This window comes from Mytilus trossulus, unplaced genomic scaffold, assembly GCF_036588685.1.
Source record: "Mytilus trossulus isolate FHL-02 unplaced genomic scaffold, PNRI_Mtr1.1.1.hap1 h1tg000103l__unscaffolded, whole genome shotgun sequence".
Lineage (NCBI taxonomy): Eukaryota > Metazoa > Mollusca > Bivalvia > Mytilida > Mytilidae > Mytilus > Mytilus trossulus.
In genome coordinates this window covers 1,741,762-1,762,215 of record NW_026963296.1, presented here as the reverse complement: position 1 = coordinate 1,762,215, position 20,454 = coordinate 1,741,762, and the positions used below count along the sequence as shown (strand labels likewise).

The 20,454-nt window shown below is 33.1% G+C and overlaps 2 protein-coding genes across 3 annotated transcripts in view; one reads left to right on the top strand and one right to left on the bottom strand.

Annotated features, from left to right (window-relative positions):
- Positions 1-2,366: 2,366 nt before the first annotated feature.
- LOC134699977 (elongation factor 1-alpha) overlaps positions 2,367-20,454 on the bottom strand; it is a 31,712-nt gene continuing 13,624 nt past the window's right edge. Inside the window, exons 1-7 of one of the 2 annotated variants that reach the window (XM_063561381.1) lie at positions 7,471-7,646; positions 6,493-6,673; positions 5,735-5,903; positions 5,175-5,353; positions 4,664-4,943; positions 3,894-4,150; positions 2,367-2,957 (exon numbers count right to left, since the gene is read on the bottom strand). In XM_063561381.1, the coding sequence (XP_063417451.1) occupies positions 2,598-2,957; positions 3,894-4,150; positions 4,664-4,943; positions 5,175-5,353; positions 5,735-5,903; positions 6,493-6,636 (1,389 nt within the window). In that variant the 5' untranslated portion in view covers positions 6,637-6,673; positions 7,471-7,646 and the 3' untranslated portion in view covers positions 2,367-2,597. Of the gene's footprint in view, positions 2,958-3,893; positions 4,151-4,663; positions 4,944-5,174; positions 5,354-5,734; positions 5,904-6,492; positions 6,674-7,470; positions 7,647-20,454 lie in introns of those variants that run through there. The other variant, XM_063561380.1, reaches the window with a different exon arrangement.
- On the top strand, positions 7,711-16,736 carry LOC134699978 (small ribosomal subunit protein uS14m-like). The gene is made up of 3 exons (XM_063561382.1): positions 7,711-7,937; positions 14,219-14,473; positions 16,301-16,736. Exons 1-3 carry the CDS (start codon positions 7,866-7,868, stop codon positions 16,481-16,483), a joined length of 510 nt encoding a protein of 169 aa, XP_063417452.1. The 5' UTR covers positions 7,711-7,865; the 3' UTR covers positions 16,484-16,736.

Below are 20,454 nucleotides of genomic sequence, written 5' to 3'. Positions count from 1 at the left end.
ACTGCATTTTACCCCTATGTTCTATTTATAGCCATGGCGGTCATTTTGGTTAGTTGGCGGGGTCACCGGACACAATTTTTAAACTAGATACCCCAATGATGATTGTGGCCAAGTTTCAAATAATTTGGTCCAGCAGTTTCAGAGAAGATTTTTCTAAAAGATTACTAAGATTTACGAAAAATGGTTCAAAAATTGACTATAAAGGGCAATAACTCCTAAAGTGGTCAACTGATCAGTTTGGTCATGTTGACTTATTTGTAGATCTTACTTTGCTGAACATTATTGCTTTTTACAGTTTATCTCTATCTGAAATAATATTCAAGATAATAACCAAAAACAACAAAATTTCCTTAAAATTACCAATTCAGGGGCAGCAACCTAACAACGGAATGTCAGATTCATCTGAAAATTTCAGGGCAGATAGATCTTAACTTGATTAACAATATTACCCCATGTCAGATTTGCCCTAAATGCTTTGGTTTTTGAGTTATAAGCCAAAAACTGCATTTTACCCCTATGTTCTATTTATAGCCATGGCGGCCATCTTGGTTAGTTGGCGGGGTCACCGGACACAATTTTTAAACTAGATACCCCAATGATGATTGTGGCCAAGTTTGGTTAAATTTGGCTTAGTAGTTTCAGAGAAGATTTTTGTAAAAGTTAACGCAGGACGACGACGACGGACGCCAAGTGATGAGAAAAGCTCACTTGGCCCTTTGGGCCAGGTGAGCTAAAAAGTGTTGCTAAACTTTTTTGGCTCAGTATATGTTAGAAACAAGTGCTTGAAATGGGAAGATAATATGATAGAAGGTCCTGGACAACATGTATTCACGTTTCCACAATAAAGTGTAACGACAGATAATATGTATTTCTATGGGCACTTATTGTACCCCTTTGATAACGGCTTTATTCCTTTACTTCTATGTATCGGTTTATGACTGGACTATTTAGAGACATCGTCATTGTTACATTTGTTGTACGTACACGTTCAACAAAACCTACCGTAATCTTAATGACATTTTTAGTGAATGAATTTAGTTCTCTACATACACCATCGACATTTATCCAAAGGAACTTACTTTATATAAATTGTAACAATAACAGCATTTGTCCTATTAAAGATCGACATTTCAATTTCTGAATGGAAACGAAAATATCAATGGACGACCATTTCGCTTTAAAATAGGGGACATTTTGGACTCTTGTGAAAATAATAAAAAACCTGCATCCACTTTGGAGTTAATTTACAAGACGATTTTTTATATTTCTTTTTTTTTTAGAACCGTGATGTACCTTTGGCTCATCAGTGTAACGGTGTTTATTTATATCATTATTGATTTTCGTACTGTTGTAACATTTGCATTTTCACCTCCGTTATAGAATAGGCAATCAAGACATACTAAATTTACTGTCCACTCCAAAACACAAATGTTATTCAACCCCCAAATTTCCTTTTGAAGTATAAATCCTTGCAGTAAATTTTCATAAAAACCTCATTTTAGTGTAATAATTTTAGTCCTGAACAGTGCCATTTAAACAAGACCTCTACAGGAACACTGAAAAAAAAATCCATGCCAACAAAATAAAATATGCCGTCAAATGCAAACAAGTTTTTAAAAATCTTTTGAAGCAATTTAGTCGTGTAAAGCGACATGTATGGTTTTATTTATCAAGGTACGAGGATGCTAATCCGGAACCACCAGTCTTTGAGCAACAAGTGCAATATTTTTTTCAAATGTCGTTACCATGATGCAGATAGTTAACTAGCTTTTCTTTCTATTTTTCACTTTGATCTAGTGTAAGGATAGTTAGCTTGTGCATTTCTCACCTTGATCAGCATTATGTGCAGAAGTTAAATGCACTGTAGAGATTGTCTGCAAAATGCTCTACATGTGCAGTCCTGTCCACCTCCACAATCAAGACATGAATAAAGAAACAAGATCAGGTTTAAATTCCCAATATGAGATGAAAGAAGCTTCAACATCATACCACCTTCCAATGAAAGTTTTAAAATTACCAACGAGAATCATTTCAACTAATGGCTGGATTTAATTACAAAACAAAAGTGATATACAGCAACCTATGATGACCACTGAATAACAGGCTCCATCCTCAGTACACACACACAGAATGAAACAATTTTACTTCATTAGAACATTTACAAACACCAATAAGTCTCATTGGCACATTCCATTTTCATTTTTTTGCTAGCAACTGGCCAGGCCAAAATAGTATTTGCTCACTCTTTTTCATGATGCCTGCTCCTAAGAAGAATTGTCAGGTCTTTTCGTTCTAGACCAGACTAGGGATCGAACTGCCTTTCATAGGAAAGCAAACAAATCATAGGTATAATATAAACACAAAAAGATGATGGACATGTTTTTTTAATTATTTTTTTATTTTTAACATAAATAAAATTATGCCATTGCCTATAGCATTTACAAGTTTTTCCGCCTGATTTCTTTACGATGAATTTTACTTCTAAGCAACCAAATTGTCCAATACATAATTTGCTGTGGTCTTAAATTTTGACAAAAAATTAGTTTGTTTTTTATTTCGGTCTTCAATTCCATATCAACATCATCCCACGCCTCACATCATTTCTTGCCACCAACCTTTGCTGCAGATTTGGTAACCTTGCCACTGGCAGGTTCTGCCTTTGTGACCTCTTTGATGACTCCTACAGCAACGGTCTGTCTCATGTCTCGGACAGCAAAACGTCCTAATGGGGCATATGATTGGAAGGATTCAACACACATAGGCTTTGACGGTGTCATGTCAACGATACCAGCATCCCCAGATTTGATGAATTTTGGGAATTCTTCAAGTTTCTTTCCACTTCTTCTGTCGATCTTTTCTTTGATTTCGTTAAATTTACAGGCAATATGAGCTGTATGACAATCCAAGACTGGCGCATATCCATTCTTAATTTCTCCAGGGTGGTTCAGGATGATGACCTGTTAAATAAGAACAATTGTATTATTGTCATTTCTTAAAAAAATGTTGAAAAATGTGGTTAAATATAGACAAAGTATTTTTGGCAACGAATATCAGACTTGTCCCATCTAATTATGTTTTTGTCCAATATTTAATTGTGATGTGGTTTTTTTCCAAAACCATTAGTTTTTTTTATCCTTTAGATAAATTTAGCTTTCTTTCAGGAAGGCGTGACCAATAGGGTTTCAAATAACTTCATTTTTAACACCAGGATAAAACTAGAGCAAATATTGCCCAATTCATCCAAATCATATACCTATCATTAATGTTCAAACACCAACAAAATATGCATAATATTTGAGAGAAACCAATACCAGGTTCAAATTCAATATTTTATAAAAAAAAACATGGGAAATGTGTCCACAGAAAGATGATGCACCCACTTACATGTTATGTAATAAAGGGACACCAACCAAAGAACTGCAAAATGTTAATTTGATCACGAGTTTTGTTGTAATTAAAATCGTGTACAAGTATCATAACATTTGATCCAGGCAAACTGAAGTTACTCATTGCCCTATCCATTTTCATCAGACATAAAAAAATGTTGAATTTTCTGTGAAGATGTTAGACAGAGGTCCATAACCATGTTTCAATAGCATCAGAACATGATTTCTACTTTCTATCTGCCTTTATTTAAGCAAGTATGATAAATCAGCAAAGATGGAGACTTTACCAATCTGTAATAACACTTGCTGTAGTCATTGAAATTCTGAATACTATCTTGTTTAGGTTTATTTCATTTAGAGTGTTGTTTATACGTTAAGAAGTATAATAAATGGAGTTGATGGCCTCATTTGCATACATCATAAAGGGACAAACTCCATTATTCAAACAAACCTTGGGTATGTGTTAGGTGATAATTGGCATTGTGTACACTAGCTTGAAATGCTTACCTGTGCAACGAAACTTTTGGCTCCCTTGGGTGGGTCGTTTTTGCTGTCACCAGCGACCATTCCTCTACGAATTTCCTTGACAGAGACGTTCTTTACGTTGAAACCAACATTGTCTCCTGGTAAAGCTTCTGGGAGAGACTCGTGGTGCATTTCTACGGACTTAACTTCAGTACTGATGTTGGCTGGAGCAAAGGTAACTACCATACCTGGTTTGATGATTCCAGTTTCTACTCTACCTACTGGCACTGTTCCAATACCTAAAATTTATATAATAAAACATTAATTTCAATACCCTTATTGTATACTGTTAACATTCTATGATGATAGAAAGGGCTTCAAAAAAAACTTTTTAGAATTAAAATGGCGACGTATTTTATAGGATGAAACCAGTTTGATATAATACGAAATCATTTAAAATTTGTTACTAATGTGTTGCAACATAGCCTTTAAGAACTCTCAAGAATAAGGCAACTATGCCACAGAAATCCTGTCAACATTAAGCAAGTACTGAAACAACAAATGTAAAATGTTACTAGAAATGGCCCAATTTCTATATAGATTAGACCATTCTTTTTACACTTGTAATTTTTTTCCAGCTCTTTGGACCTTGCTGTTCGATGTTAGCCAAGGCTCAATGTTGAAGACCTTGACCTACAATGGTTCACTTTAATAAACTGGTAATTGGATGGAGAGGTCTCATTGGCACACATACCACATCTTCCTATATCTATTCAGACTTGACATGATTTCTAGTATTAATTAGACCATACCTCCAATTTTGTAAACATCCTGGAGTGGGAGACGGAGAGCTTTGTCTGTGGGTCTTGATGGTGGGAGGATAGAATCGAGAGCCTCGAATAAGGTCTTTCCACTGGCATTTCCTTCTTTCCTTTCAACGGACCATCCCTTGTACCAACCCATCTTCTCAGATGTCTCAATCATGTTGTCTCCATGCCATCCAGAAATTGGTACAAAAGCTACACATTTTGGATTGTATCCAATTTTCTTCAAGTAACTGCTGACTTCCTTCTGGATTTCCATGAATCGGGACTAAAAAAGAAATCAATAAATTAGCTTTACATAACAAAAATCAAATTTAAAATTTTACAGTACATTTCCCCAGAATTTATTTTCAAGTCATTTTTGGATTTAGAACATTTGTTAAGATGCCACAATAAATTCTAACCTGAACACGAGCAGTTTGACCATTAGAATCTAAATGAATGTGGTGTGCATCACCACCCAAGTTTTACTTAGAAATTGTAAAATATCAATACTTACTTCACTGTATGGTGGTTCAGTATTGTCCATCTTGTTGACTCCGACAATCATCTGTTTGACACCAAGAGTGAAAGCCAATAGGGCGTGTTCTCTGGTCTGACCGTTGGATGAGATACCAGCTTCAAATTCACCAGTACCAGATGCAACAATCAAAATGGCACAATCAGCTTGAGATGTACCTAAAATGAACAAAATGAAACTTAAAAACATGAATCTCAAATTTTGTTGTTGTATAAAGCAATACATGTATGCTTGTAATATAGTTAATGCATGTTGTAGAGTATAGTATATCCCAAACTACCTGACAGAACTACCGAACTATTTTTTTTTAGTTGGAATATATCTAGTAGAAAAGTTTAAATTTCTTTTAGTCAGACAAACGATATAACAGTTTAGCAGACTGATAATTAATATGAACCAATATAATTTCTTTTTCCACCCTTAGTACCATGAAGGTCAAATCCTACAACCAGTATACTAAAACCCTCAAGGAGTCATCTATCAAGAATCTGGTTTTCAGCCACTTTTGCTACATTTTCAGTTTCAAGATTTACACTCACCAGTGATCATGTTCTTGATGAAATCTCTATGTCCTGGGGCATCAATAATGGTAACATAGTATTTGGTGGTCTCAAACTTCCACAAAGCAATGTCAATGGTAATACCACGTTCACGCTCTGCCTTCAGTTTGTCCAAAACCCAGGCGTACTTGAAGGAGCCTTTTCCCATCTAAAAAAGATATCACAAGACATTAACACTAGCAGTATTGTCATACACAAATCTTTTGTTTTGAACATCAATTTGCACCCCTGTTTGTCAAGTATATTCCTGTGATTACAATGATCACATGCATCACCTGTCTTTTAAGTACATTTTTAAATGTATGACAATTCAGCAAAACTTTCTATCTTATTGATTCTTTTAAAAGAGCAATTTGACCTTTTAGTCTTCCTTAATAGGAAAGATATATTGAAACCCATCTCCTTAATATATATCTGGTTCACTTTATTGAGTACTTAAAAATCACACCAATTTGTGATCGGGTTCATGTTGAGTATTCTGTTTTTTATTTGTCTGTTGGTCTCTTCTTTTTTAGCCATGGCGGCATCACATTTAGTTTTTATCCTCGAATTTGATTAGAATGTCACTGTGGTATCCTTATTTCAAGGATTGCAGAAACACCCTTTTTTTTATGACCATGTACTGATGAAATACTTGTTAAACATTTCAGACATGCAGAAACAGTTATTAATGTCACTTAGTTGAATTAAATATACATGATATATACAAAATGAAAATAAGACTATTCTAAACTTGCCTCAGCTGCTTCCTTCTCGAATTTTTCAATGGTTCTTTTGTCGATTCCACCACATTTGTAAATCAAATGGCCAGTTGATGTTGACTTTCCAGAGTCGACGTGACCAATGACGACAATGTTGATATGAATCTTTTCCTTCCCCATGGTTGCTTAATGCTTAGTTAGGCTTCTGAATGTGGACCTAAAAAAAATACATTTCTTTACTTTTCGGGTTCCCTGTGTAGACTTTTTACACACAGTTTTAAAAGCTCAATAATTCAATAAAAATATATATTATATATGAAAACATTTTAGATAATTTTAAATAATGGAAAAGTCGGCCATTACACGTGTACTTTTAGTTTCAAAGAGTTGCAATAGAAATTAATACATATATTCAAAGAAAATCACGACTTGATTCGTTTATAAATCTTTGACTGAATCGTACTTGTTGCAGATACAGACATATTCCTTTTACGCCCCCCCTTTTTTTGTTGGACATCCAAGTCAATTATAAGGGAGAGTACATAAAAAATACACGAAACTCATGCACGCATTTCGGTATACTTTTCTTCCGGTAACCTATTCATCCGTATCCCACGTGTGAATAATCGCCATATTAGTCATTTGTTACTCGCAACGCAATATGGGCAAACTTTCTGAATCAGAGATGACAACGGAATCAAGTCTTGACAACTTCATTTTTAAATTAGAAATTTCCAATGAATATCATCATCATAAAACAGAATGAATTGTTTTACGCTAAAGTATAAAGTTCCTTTGTCAAAATGTCGGCGCTGAATGTCTCGGTTTTGTCGACGTGGTACAAAAAGCCGGTCTTGAAAATATATCACAAGAACATAATTTTTCGTAAAAATAATGACTGTACATCATTAAAATACCTTGATACAGTCAAATTGTACACTTAATACATCAGATGACTTAAATTAATGTAAAATTTTAATGGATTAGAAATAGCTAAATTTTCATCATACTCACTGTTATTTGGCCACAGCGTAAAAGAGATCGAGGCTGGGTTGTCACGTGGTATATATATGTGACCTAAAAATGACGTCATAAAATTAATTTATGTCAGCAAAACGCTTTTCTAGGCGACGAACTGTATTTTAAACGTAAGCACTTTTTAGAACTGAAAAGGTTGGGCAATTTCCGGTACTCCAACTCGCATGCCCTTAAATGGCATAAATTTTAAAACAAAATGATAACACCAAAATAGAAATATACTTAAATGATTTGACTTACACAAAATTTGAAGAATTATTTCGATATTGAAAACTTAAAACACTAAGTTTGTATAAAGTAGTCTCATTTTTGTGGATAAAATTAAGATAGTTTTTTGACATATATTATCATTGAGTTGTCTTCGAACCAAGATGGCAGCCTCCATAGTCAACAGAGTTGCAATTTCATTACGAAATACATTTGCTCTTAATCACAGTAAAACAGTAATTTATATTTTTTTCATTAAGCAAACAAATTGACATTGAAATTTTGTTTTCTTGACAGTTATTTTGGTTACTCTCTCATAAACTTGATACATTATATACTAATATACATTTCTACATGGCCAAGGGGTTGTGTCATGTGAAGGGCAAATTTATATCTTGATCATTTTTTGTGTATACCACGGGGGGGCCACTTCAAATTTTTTTTGGTAGGGGTGAGCAGCTGAGACATCAAGTACCCCATCCTTTTCATATATTTTGTTAACCAAAAATATATACCTTGTCATATATTAGTTAACAAAAAACAGACCTATAGATATATTTCAATATTTTTCCCGCTCATCAGCACGTTCTTGTTACGAAGCAAAATAGTCGCAATAATATCACCTTCTTTTCCAATAAATTTCTCAATTTAAACACTTTTTTCTTACTGCATTATCTTTCATTATGCTTTCAATTCCAAAATACAATACATTTAAAAGACGTTTGGTCAGATCAAAGATGGTATTACATCTTATGGTCAGATAAATGTAATATCACCCCAGAGTGTTACATCTTCACTAATTTTAACATGTTTGAATATTAATTAAAAACTGATAAAAAGTTTCATTGCTGTTCCCTCGTAAAGGACGCTGTCACAATGGAATTTCTTAAAATAATTGTTATCATGTTTTATGTATACAAACCCTTGATTGTTAATTAGGTGCAAATGTCAAAATAGTTGGATTTATTGCATCTATCACTGGCAATAGTGGAAATACCACATCAGAATAAATAGAGTTTAATTGGTTTGACAAATAACTGATGCATTTACGACTGGTTTAACCGATCAAGAATAAATACGGACATCTGATTAGTTTCAGATACTTATGATATAATCGAGCAAGTGATAATATCAACCTATTGATATATTTAATCTGAATTTCTCACCCTTTTCATATATCAAAGAGCATGAAAAAGTGACCTATTCCAGCGGCTCATCCCTACCACTAATTATATAGCAAGTGCCCCCCCCCCCCGAGGTGTATACAGTCATTAAAAATAATCATTAATAACTTTATACTTTAGCGTAAAACAATTCATTCTGTTTTATGATGATGATATTCATTGGAAATTGTGTATATTTTTGTCGAAATATTCATCTGGTTGACGTCATAGAAAAAAAATATAATAGCCTTTCAAGATGTCATCAGAGAACATTAGTCATTAAAAAATGGAAGACACAATGGTAATCTAGTGAGGTTGGGAGAAGATTTTTTAATCATCACCCAGATGCATCAAAAAGAATCAAACTCGACTTCCCATCAAAAAAACACTTCAATATACTAAACAGTCTCAGATCAGGATACTCCAAACTAAAGGGGTATCAACATTTCATTAACACACATGTAGAAGACAACAAATGTACTTGCGGAGAAATAGAATCTGTAGAACATTTTTTATTATCTTGTGACAATTACAGTTTGGATAGAGAAAAACTCCGCCAGTCAATATATTTCAAAACAGGAACACTTAATCTAGATCTAGAAGAATTACTTAACACCGAAGCCAGTGCAGACATACAATATGCAGTTTCCGAGTTTATAGACGATACTCCAAGATTTGATCATTTGTTTTTATAAATCAGTATCAACAGCGCCTACCTAAATTAAAGTGAAAGTACAAAGAGAAAATACAAACGTGATTAATGTATTCAAACGCGCAAGTGACCAAAGTACATATGAGAAAATCAGTGTCAAGATGACGCATACTAAAGACTATAGACTCTTGATGTATGGGCAAGAATATTCACTAACAGACATAACGTGTGACATTGCAAGTAATAATAATAAAAAAGATTCCCTTTATTCATTCAAAAAATGCTTTACTACTAAATTTCTTCTAGCAAGACATGATCACATCTAAAATAAAGAGACTTTTTCACGTTTTTGGGCAAACAAAAAAAGTATGAGTTTACTTAGTCCAAATAAGTATGAAGTCTTGGAAGGCTATTTTAAATGTTTGCTTTGAGGCCTTCCTGGTTGACGTCAAAGAAAAAAAATATAATAGCCTTTCAAGATGTCATAATTATTTGGACTAGACTCTTAAGAGTTGACTGTACCCCTACCTACCCTAATTTTTATCCCCTACCCTAAAGTGTTTTTTTTTCAATTTTTGATAAAGAACTATGAAAGTCACAATGTTGCTTCCATAGACTCAATGTAAAAAAAAAAAAATCACTACCTAGTCCTACCTACCCTATTTTTGTACTACCTAGTCCTACCTACCTTATTTTTGTACTACCTAGTCCTACCTACCCTATTTTTGTACTACCTAGTCCTACCTACCCTATTTTTGTACTACCTAGTCCTACCTACCCTATTTTTGTACTACCTAGTCCTACCTACCCTATTTTTGTACTACCTAGTCCTACCTACCCTATTTTTGTACTACCTAGTCCTACCTACCCTATTTTTGTACTACCTAGTCCTACCTACCCTATTTTTGTACTACCTAGTCCTACCTACCCTATTTTTGTACTACCTAGTCCTACCTACCCTATTTTTGTACTACCTAGTCCTACCTACCCTATTTTTGTACTACCTAGTCCTACCTACCCTATTTTTGTACTACCTAGTCCTACCTACCCTATTTTTGTACTACCTAGTCCTACCTACCCTATCACTACCTAGTCCTACCTACCCTATCACTACCTAGTCCTACCTTCCCTATCACTACCTACAGGGATGATTCCAGTTGTTTTCAAATGGGTCCCTTGACCATCAAAATTGGGAATTTTCATCCAATTGGGAATTTTTTCCGCATACAATCTATGATGAAATAATATTATTTTCCTGGAAAAACGGAAATTGTATCAAGTTTCACCTGTTCCATAATGTGTGGATATCCTATTTCATCATGAATGACTCTATCAACATGTATTTTCTAAAATGCTCAGACAGTTGGACTTTGATTTGAGAGCCAGGCAACAATTTTGATTTATATTTTTTATAAACATATTATAGAACCGGTTCTGTTGGGCGATGTGCTTTTACGAGATCGGCGCCCATTAAATTTATCAAAATTTACAAGTTTTACTCCCTGCCGAGGTCTGCTTTTAAACGACCCATTTTGACAAAAAGCATCTATCAGTCTATTATCGATATGCTCTTACGAGATCAAATACTCCCATAGCATTTTCTTCAATTTAATTGAAGGAAATGCTATGGGAGTATTTGATCTAGTAAAAGCATATTTCATTTGAAGGTCTGCTTTTACGAGAACAAAGTTATTGAGAATTTGAAACGTCTCAGATAACCACATATAAAGGCAGCAACCATTTGATTTTCGGGGGGGGGCTATGTTTTTTTTTCTGTACAAATTTTTTTTTTCGCTATCGGCGAAAAACAATCTATTTTTTTTCCTTTCAATTTTAGCATTACATATAGTGGCAGCTGAGGGTGAAACAAACAATTTTTTTTTCTCAGGGTCCAAAACAAATTATTTCTTTCACCAAAAAAAACCATTGCCCCCCCCCAGAAAATCAAATGGTTGCTGCCTAATAACAATTATGATAACATACCTTATCTCAGCAATCTTCCATTTACCATCATTTTTATTCGGATCTTAAAACACGTTGAAGACAAATGGGGAAAATTGTAACTGCCTGAATCGGTGACGAAAGCATTTCCGGAAAAAACGATTTTTAAATAATTCTGAATTGGGAATTTGTTTTCACACATTTTTTTGGGGCTGCTGGACGAATTGAGGGCCGCTAAGCGGCCCTAAACTATATAGTAGAATCATCCCTGACCTAGTCCTACCTACCCTATTTTTGTACTACCTAGTCCTACCTACCCTATCACTACCTAGTCCTACCTACCCTATTTTTGTACTACCTAGTCCTACCTACCCTATTTTTGTACTACCTAGTCCTACCTACCCTATTTTTGTACTACCTAGTCCTACCTACCCTATTTTTGTACTACCTAGTCCTACCTACCCTATTTTTGTACTACCTAGTCCTACCTACCCTATCACTACCTAGTCCTACCTACCCTATTTTTGTTCAGCACTTTACAGTAAACATACATGTTATACTTTTTTGTTTGGCTTTATTCTTATGGGAGTATGTAACATTGACACCAATATTATTTCAATGGTCAATTACTCATTTAATTCAAAGAGTATATAATGTTTGCTAAGGCAGGTGGGAGATGATGTTGGAGTTTGCATTACAAATACTGTCTTGTTGATTGAAAGGAAAAAATGCCCCAAACACATTGTTTTGGGTCAATGTTTATACACTTGTAAAGTTTGTGCATATTTAATTTTGTTTCAAAAAATATAATATATCTTGCCTCTGTCTTTGCCTATTTTAGTGCTGTTAGGATCAGTGTATTTTTTCTGAATTAATTATTTTAGTAAACATCCAAAAAAAATTAATTAAAACTTCATTTGATGCATGTATCATTGACAAGTTGCTAGCCATAGATTAAACACAGTCATTTATTTCCATTAAAATATAAAATTTGCTTTGGTTTGTGGATTATGATTGAATTTTGTACCAGGTACTATATGTGTGTTTGATTGAAAGATATTTGAAGTAAAGAACATTTTGAATTTTTGTGTCAACTGAAATAGTTGCATACATTTAGAAATCTCCATTATTTCTATTACATTCATTTTTTTGGAAAGACGGCTTCAAGCCGTCAATCCCCTATGGGGTTGACCAGAGTGACACTCCCTCACATCATTCATTTTGATTTTATACATGTTATAGTGTGGAAAACCCCCAAACAAATCTTACTTAGATTGAAGAGAAGGAGACCCAGAAATGAATAGTTTGACTTTAAACACTTTTTTACACATTTCCCTTCTGTTTCTCACAAAATTATCGTATCTTGAACTCTCCTTTACACTATTAACACTTATTTTACAATCCGGAAAAATTAGTATGACGAGATATTCTAAATATATCCAACCTACATTGCATTTTATAGTGACGTCATTCTTGGAAGAAGCAGGGATATCCTTCACCAGTTCACTGGTTTAATATTTCAATCATTCTTAGAGATCGTGCACTAATTAAAAATTTGTATTTGTTAAATCTAAACATAATATTGTTTACTGTAGATGATTTAAACATCAACATACAATACTTTAATTTGTAGGTCAACAACTTTCAAAATCAACAAAGATCGTGGGGTTACATGAGACAGGGGAAAGAAACGATTTTATTACTTTTTTCGAGTCCTACTAATCAGAGACAAGAAGCGTCAAAAAGCGACAAGAAGCGTCAAGAAGACTATTTAGCGACAAGAAAAAAATATTCTTCTTGTCGCTTCTTGTCGCTAATTAGTGAGACCACTTTTTCTGTAAAAATTCTGAGAATCTTCCTCCAATTCAGCACCACCTCAATTGATGAGTAATTCTCCACTAAAATAAAAGTTAATGTATTTAAACACTTCAAATGTAACATTTCATTGGATTAGTAGTCTTCTATTAAAACTAAATTTTCGTGTACCTACATAATCATTGTAATGGTAAAAAAAAAAAATAATAAAAATTTGCATTTTGTAGTTTAAACATATTTATTATTTACAAATATTTCAAAATTAAGATTTGGAAACAAGCTTCACACAGTTTACATCTCTCATATTGTTTTTTTTATTAGTACCTGATTCCCTGTGATGAGAGTTATAACTCCGAACTTCATAAAATTCATTGGAAATTTAAAACTGAATAGATTTTTCAGTCCACACTTTCTAAAGAAAAAACCTAAAAATTCAAGAGAACTGTCACAAAAAATGGAAAATGGCCCGAGCCTGCAGTTCAGTAGTACACAATCAAGATTTCAGAAAATATTGTAGTTGTTGTGAAATGACAGAATTCAGTTGAGTTTTATAATTAGCTATCAACTTTAATCAAATGTTTAGATTAAGAAGATGCAAAGACAAAGAATTATTAAAAAAAAAAAATATTAGTATTGTGTTCCTTGAGTTCTTATATTTTACTAGACTACTTAAAGTCTCACGACAATGATGACCGGAAGAAGGGAGTAGATTTCTGCATTCTGTGCAAATGCAGGAATTAAAAAAAGCGACAAAAAAAAGTTTGAACGATTTTAAGTTCATTAGTACAATGAAAATTTCCCGATTTTTTTTTTTTTTATTGATTTTACTAATGTTATAGGGGACCTCGTCCCCATAATAAAACCTCTTTACAATAAAAATTCATGTTTCATCTGTACCAATTGATTCAACCAGTCCACTATATTAATTGTTGATTTTTTATTGTAGGTTCCTTTATTATCAAAACCACTGACAGAATCATTTTCATCACCATGGAAACTGTGCACACAGATCAGAACATGTGCAGACACACCAAAGGAGTTTGATCCATTTGCAGAACCAAAATTTAATCATCAAAAAAGGCTTTTAAAATGGGCCGCAAACAGAGACTTTAACAATCGTAAATTAATTAAACAATATGGACCACAACGATTGAGACTTGTGACTATGAAAAAGAGCAGAGTTTTACCTCACCCTTTCAAGGTAAAGGTCATATATTAAAGATATCCTTTCAAGGTAAAGGTCATATATTAAAGATATCCTTTCAAGGTAAAGGTCATATATTAAAGATATCCTTTCAAGGTAAAGGTCATATATTAAAGATAATCTGGAATTTTATAAAATAAAATAGAGTGTAAGAAAAATTAGAACAGTGGGTTCGGGGTAGGGTTAGTGTCATTGAATTTGTGTGTTATCAGATTTAATCTAGACACAGCCATTTTTTTAACTATACTCCTACCCCCCTCAAAAAAAAAGAAGAAGAATTCCACATCTTAATACTTTATCTTCATAACAGTGGTCCCTGAAGTTCATAACAGGTTTCTAAAAATAGCATTTATTTCCCTATGTATTCATTGAAGCATCTTCTCCCTACTCTTCACTGTTCCAATTTGAAAAATATCAAAATAATTTTTCTACATAAGGCCAATAAAAAATATAGGTATTTACATAATTGAAACAAATAGGATATGGTAGGTTGGTATTTCCAATTTTTTCTTCCAAATTTATTATTGCTAGAAGATTTATTAAAGATTTTTGTAGGTGAGTTCAAGAACTTTAATTTTATTTTTGCAATTGTGTCCAACGGCATGAAGAAAATAAATAGCAATATTTTTATTTATTATTTACGTTTTCATGGCTCAAAATAGAATTAATTTGTTAATCATCATATAAAATTGCAATGAAATGATAATAAATGTTATCGCTATTTTGTGCATTTTTCCTTTGATCTTTTTTGTGATAATTTTCATATCATGCTACTCGCTTGAGATGGAAAAAGAAACTAAGCAGGCACATGGCATTTTGAACGAAAATGACATGAAATTGACAACGTCGTCATAGGTAAAATAGCGATAAACAGATTATCATTGATCATCTCAACTCGTTTGCATTTTGAACGAAATTGACAACGTCGTCATAGGTAAAATAGCGATAAACAGATTATCATTGATCATCTCAACTCGATTGCCTTTTGAACGAAATTGACAACGTCGTCATAGGTAAAATAGCGATAAACAGATTATCATTGATCATCTCAACTCGTTTGCATTTTGAACGAAATTGACAACGTCGTCATAGGTAAAATAGCGATAAACAGATTATCATTGATCATCTCAACTCGATTGCCTTTTGAACGAAATTGACAACGTCGTCATAGGTAAAATAGCGATAAACAGATTATCATTGATCATCTCAACTCGATTGCCTTTCTTGCTTTTGCCGTCCCGGCTCAAGCGAGATTATCAATCTCGTTTAATCTATAAGACTCAGTTGATATTATCCCAGAGTTCTTTTCAGACCACTCTGATCACCCACATTTTTGTGAACTTTTTAGGCCTAACACAATTTTAAAATACTATTGGAGACAACAGATTTTCGTCACCATGGTAAAAAAAAATAGTTTTGAGAATTCTACAATTTTGATGTCTCTTCCAAGTTTCAAAGTGATGAGTACTTGTCCAGGCCAATTTTCATGAGACCATGACTTATGGACTCTTCTTAGTCAGAACCCTACAATTAATTAAGGCAAAAAAAATAGATTGTGTGGTTGAAACTTCCAGTTGCATCTAAACTAAAAGTAAGGTTAGGTAGGTAGGGATTTTTTGACATTTTATTTTATTTTTTGACTTCGAGTCTCTGACTTTAATAGTGCTTTAAATAATGAAAAATTACAAAAAATCTTTAGAATAAGCTAATACATGTATAACAACTAAAAAGTATGGTAGGTACGACTAGGTACTGTAACCACACAGACACATATATTGCATTTTGGCCTAATCTGTAGACTGACCAATGTTTTTCTCATTCCAGGAGTTAGTTGCAGCAGAATTACATGAGTTACCAAGGAGAAGTTCTGTTACTCACACCTTCCCACGATGCATTTTGACAGGAAAGTCACGAGGTAGATTACGCAGATGGAGACTTAGTCGGATACAGTGGAGAATATTAGCAGACTATAATAATTTATCAGGTGTAACACGTGCTCAGTGGTGATTGAATAATGACAGTGGCTTATACATCATAAGCAGACTATATAGATTTGTCTAGTGTGAAAATAGAGTCAGTGTACAAGATATCAGAAAAAAGAACAATTTCATGATTTGTAAACATTTGTTTGTATTTTTAAGCTTGAGCGATAAACATGATGAAAAAGATGTGAAATATTATTGATGATTGGTAATAAATTGTTTGTTTGATGTTAATTCCGTGAAACAGAGAAAAAAAATTGTCGTTAGTTAAATTGAAAGTATGATGTTATTTCTATGAAACTGAAAACATTTTTGTGGTTAGTTGTATTACAGTAATTGAAGAGTAAGACTAACAATGAGGAGAGATTTGTGCCTTTGGACTAAATGCATATGGTGACGTTGTGAGGTTACCAGATTAAATTACTGGAAGTTTTTAACTCAGAACTTCAGGACATGATGGTCTTTTTGCTGACACTTGGTTTCTGTCCTTTTCAGTCTTCTGTTGTAAAACTGTTAAAAAATCTTCTATGAATTCATTCAAACAAATTGTGTTTTGGTTATAGATAATTTGTCTTTTGAGTTTAAACTCTACTTTTAGTGACCTTGACTTTCTTATGGATGCTAATGTTTTGTCTGGCCTGCAATTAAAGTTGTTCAATACGAGACATACAGCTTACACTGCAGTGTCAGCATCATCAACTATTTGTATAAAGCTTCTTATTTTAGAAGTTATACTGTGAATTCAGAAATTATTGCATGCATTTATTATTGCGATTTTGTCATTTTAGACTTAAATGCAATTTTAATTTTTACGATTTTGAGAAAAGTCCTGTTAAATTCATATAAAATATTTCAAAATGCGAGTTTAAATTATTGCGTTTACAACTCATGATCAGTCGCATTTTTCGCAATAATAAAAACCTCGCATTAATTTCTGAATTTACAGTACTTCATTCATTGTCATTCCTAGTAGGAAGATACATTATGATATAAAGTGTCCGTCTGTCATAATTATGTTCATTGTCCTTGACCTCATTTTCATTGGTTAGTAGGTGCTTGAAAAATATTTGTAGTATTTTGTTGACTTGAAATACTGACTTATTATGAGTTATTACTAATAGGTCTAGGATGACCATATTTGGTGTATAAGATCCTTAAAAGGTCTACGAGAAAGAGAACATCTGAAATTAGTTCATGGATGAGTTGTTAGTGGTGAGATTTGTATCTCATATACTATAATCAATAGGTCATCAATACTTGGTGTATGGAATGATTGTAAGGTGTACATATTGAAAAAGTAAAATCACCTAAATACCAAACTGCGATGAAAATTCAAAACGAAAGTCAATAATTAAATGGAAAATTCCACAGGCACTCAGAATTTGTTTCCCTATATACCTTTAAAACAAGTGAATAGCAACTATCACTTTCCTGAGATCTTACAGACATTTTTTATGTAGAAAATGGTGGAGTGAACCTGGTTTTATAGCTAGCCAAATCCCTCGTTTATATGACAAATGTATCAAATTTCATTACATTGACAACGATATGTGGAACAAAACAAACACATAAGGGCAAAAATGTCCAAAATAGGGGTACAGTGTTCAACATTGTGTTTTCATGAATTTGTCAGTTGATTAGATACTATTTAAAAGCAATAAAACCAATTCCATGACTATATTTGGTATATATGAAATGAATTTAAGGTGTACATACAACAATTATCTGACCTTGACCTCATTTTCAAGGTTTCGTGAGTTAATCAGAAACTATAAGAAGGTCAGTAGGTCAACCATATCTGGTGTATAAAATAAATATAAGGTTAACATGTCTGTCGGGGTTCATTTGACCTTGAGTCTATAAGTCCCCTACCCAAGAAGTCGAATGGGACTTTATATTTGCACTCCGTCAGTTTTCACACTTTTTCTTCATGCTTAAAGATATTGATTTGATATTGTATCATCATGACGAGATACAGATCAAGTTCGAATTTTGTTCCGGTCTGATAATTTTTTCCAGAGTTATTGTCCTTTGACTTAGAAATAATCAGTTATTCGCATTTTTTCACAATTTTCTTTAAAGAAGGTATTGGTATATAGTTTTATCAAGACAAGTTACAGTAAAAGATTTAATTTTGTTCCATTCTAATGATTTTGGGATAAAGGATACATTATTATTGCACCTATGCATAAATCACAAATCCACAATTAACATCTAATAAATAAACTCATCACAGATACCATGACTTAATTTAGAATATACGCCAGACGCACGTTTCGTCTACAAAAGATTCATCAGTGACGCTCGAATCCAAAAAGGTTAAAAAGGTCAAATAAAGTACGAAGTGGTTGGTAATATAACTGACAACCATGAGAGGACAGCATCTGACAATAGAAGAGAAATCTATGTGGGAAGAAAATTCAAAATAGTCTCAAAAATCCATGCTCTAGTTGACGGCTGTGAAATGAGCTCTAGCTAAACTAAGTTACTTCTACAAAACTCTTCTCTGAGTGAAACTACTGAGCCAAATGAAATCAATATAGGGTATTAAGTCTAGAAGTTTTATCTTATTTTTTTTATGGTAACTGTTATAAATAGAGGAAATCTTAAAAGATCTTAAAAGAGTAAAATTGTTCAAAATGTTGAGTCTGGCCTTTGTTAGTCTTGTATTATTTTTATACGACCGCAAATTTTGAAAAAATTTTCGTCGTATATTGCTATCACGTTGGCGTCGTCGTCGTCGTCGTCGTCGTCCGAATACTTTTAGTTTTCGCACTCTAACTTTAGTAAAAGTGAATAGAAATCTATGAAATTTTAACACAAGGTTTATGACCATAAAAGGAAGGTTGGTATTGAAAATTTTTGGGAGTTTTGGTCCCAACATTTTAGGAATTAGGGGCCAAAAAGGGCCCAAATAAGTATTTTCTTGGTTTTCGCACTATAACTTTAGTTTAAGTGAATAGAAATCTATGAAATTTTGACACAAGGTTGATGACCACAAAAGAAAGGTTGGGATTGATTTTGGTTGTTTTGGTTTTAACAGTTAAGGAATTAGGGGCCAGAAAAGGGCCCAAATAAGCATTATTCTGGATTTTCGCACAATAACTTTAGTTTAAGTAAATAGAAATCATTGAAATTTAAATATAATGTTTATGACCACAAAAGGAAGATTGGTAGTGATTTTGGGATTTTAGATCCAAACAGTTTAGGAATTAGGGGCCAAAAAGGGACCCAAATAAGCATTTTTCTTGGTTTTCGCACCATAACGTTAGTATAAGTAAATAGAAATCTATGAAATTTAAACACAAGGTTAATGACCATAAAAGGAAAGTTGGTATTGATTTTGGGAGTTTTGGTCACAACAGTTTAGGAAAAAGGGGCCCAAAGGGTCCAAAATTAAACTTTGTTTGATTTCATTAAAATTGAATAATTGGGGTTCTTTGATATGCCGAATCTAACTGTGTATGTAGATTCTTAACTTTTGGTCCCGTTTTCAAATTGGTCTACATTAAGGTCCAAAGGGTCCAAAATTAAACTTAGTTTGATTTTAACAAAAATTGAATCCTTGGGGTTCTTTGATATGCTGAATCTAAAAATGAACTTAGATTTTTTATTATTGGCCCAGTTTTCAAGTTGGCCCAAATCGGGGTCCAAAATTAAACTTTTTTGATTTCATCAAAAATTGAATAAATGGGTTTCTTTGATATGCCAAATCTAACTGTGTATGTAGATTCTTCATTTTTGGTCCCGTTTTCAAATTGGCCTACATTAAGGTCCAAAGAGTCCAAAATTAAACTAAGTTTGATTTTAACAAAAATTAAATTCTTGGGCCTCTTTGATATGCTGAATCTAAACATGTACTTAGATTTTTGATTATGGGCCCAGTTTTCAAGTTGGTCCAAATCAGGATCTAAAATTATTATATTAAGTATTGTGGAATAGCAAGTCTTTTCAATTGCACAGTATTGTGCAATGGCAAGAAATATCTAATTTCAC

Coding starts and splice junctions, on each gene's coding strand:
- LOC134699978 (XM_063561382.1), top strand. CDS start 7,866: ATGGCAGCCTCCATAGTCAACAGAGTTGCAATTTCATTACGAAATACA. Junction 7,938..14,218: donor CTCTTAATCACAGTAAAACA/GTAATTTATATT, acceptor TTTTTATTGTAG/GTTCCTTTATTATCAAAACC. Junction 14,474..16,300: donor TTTTACCTCACCCTTTCAAG/GTAAAGGTCATA, acceptor TTCTCATTCCAG/GAGTTAGTTGCAGCAGAATT.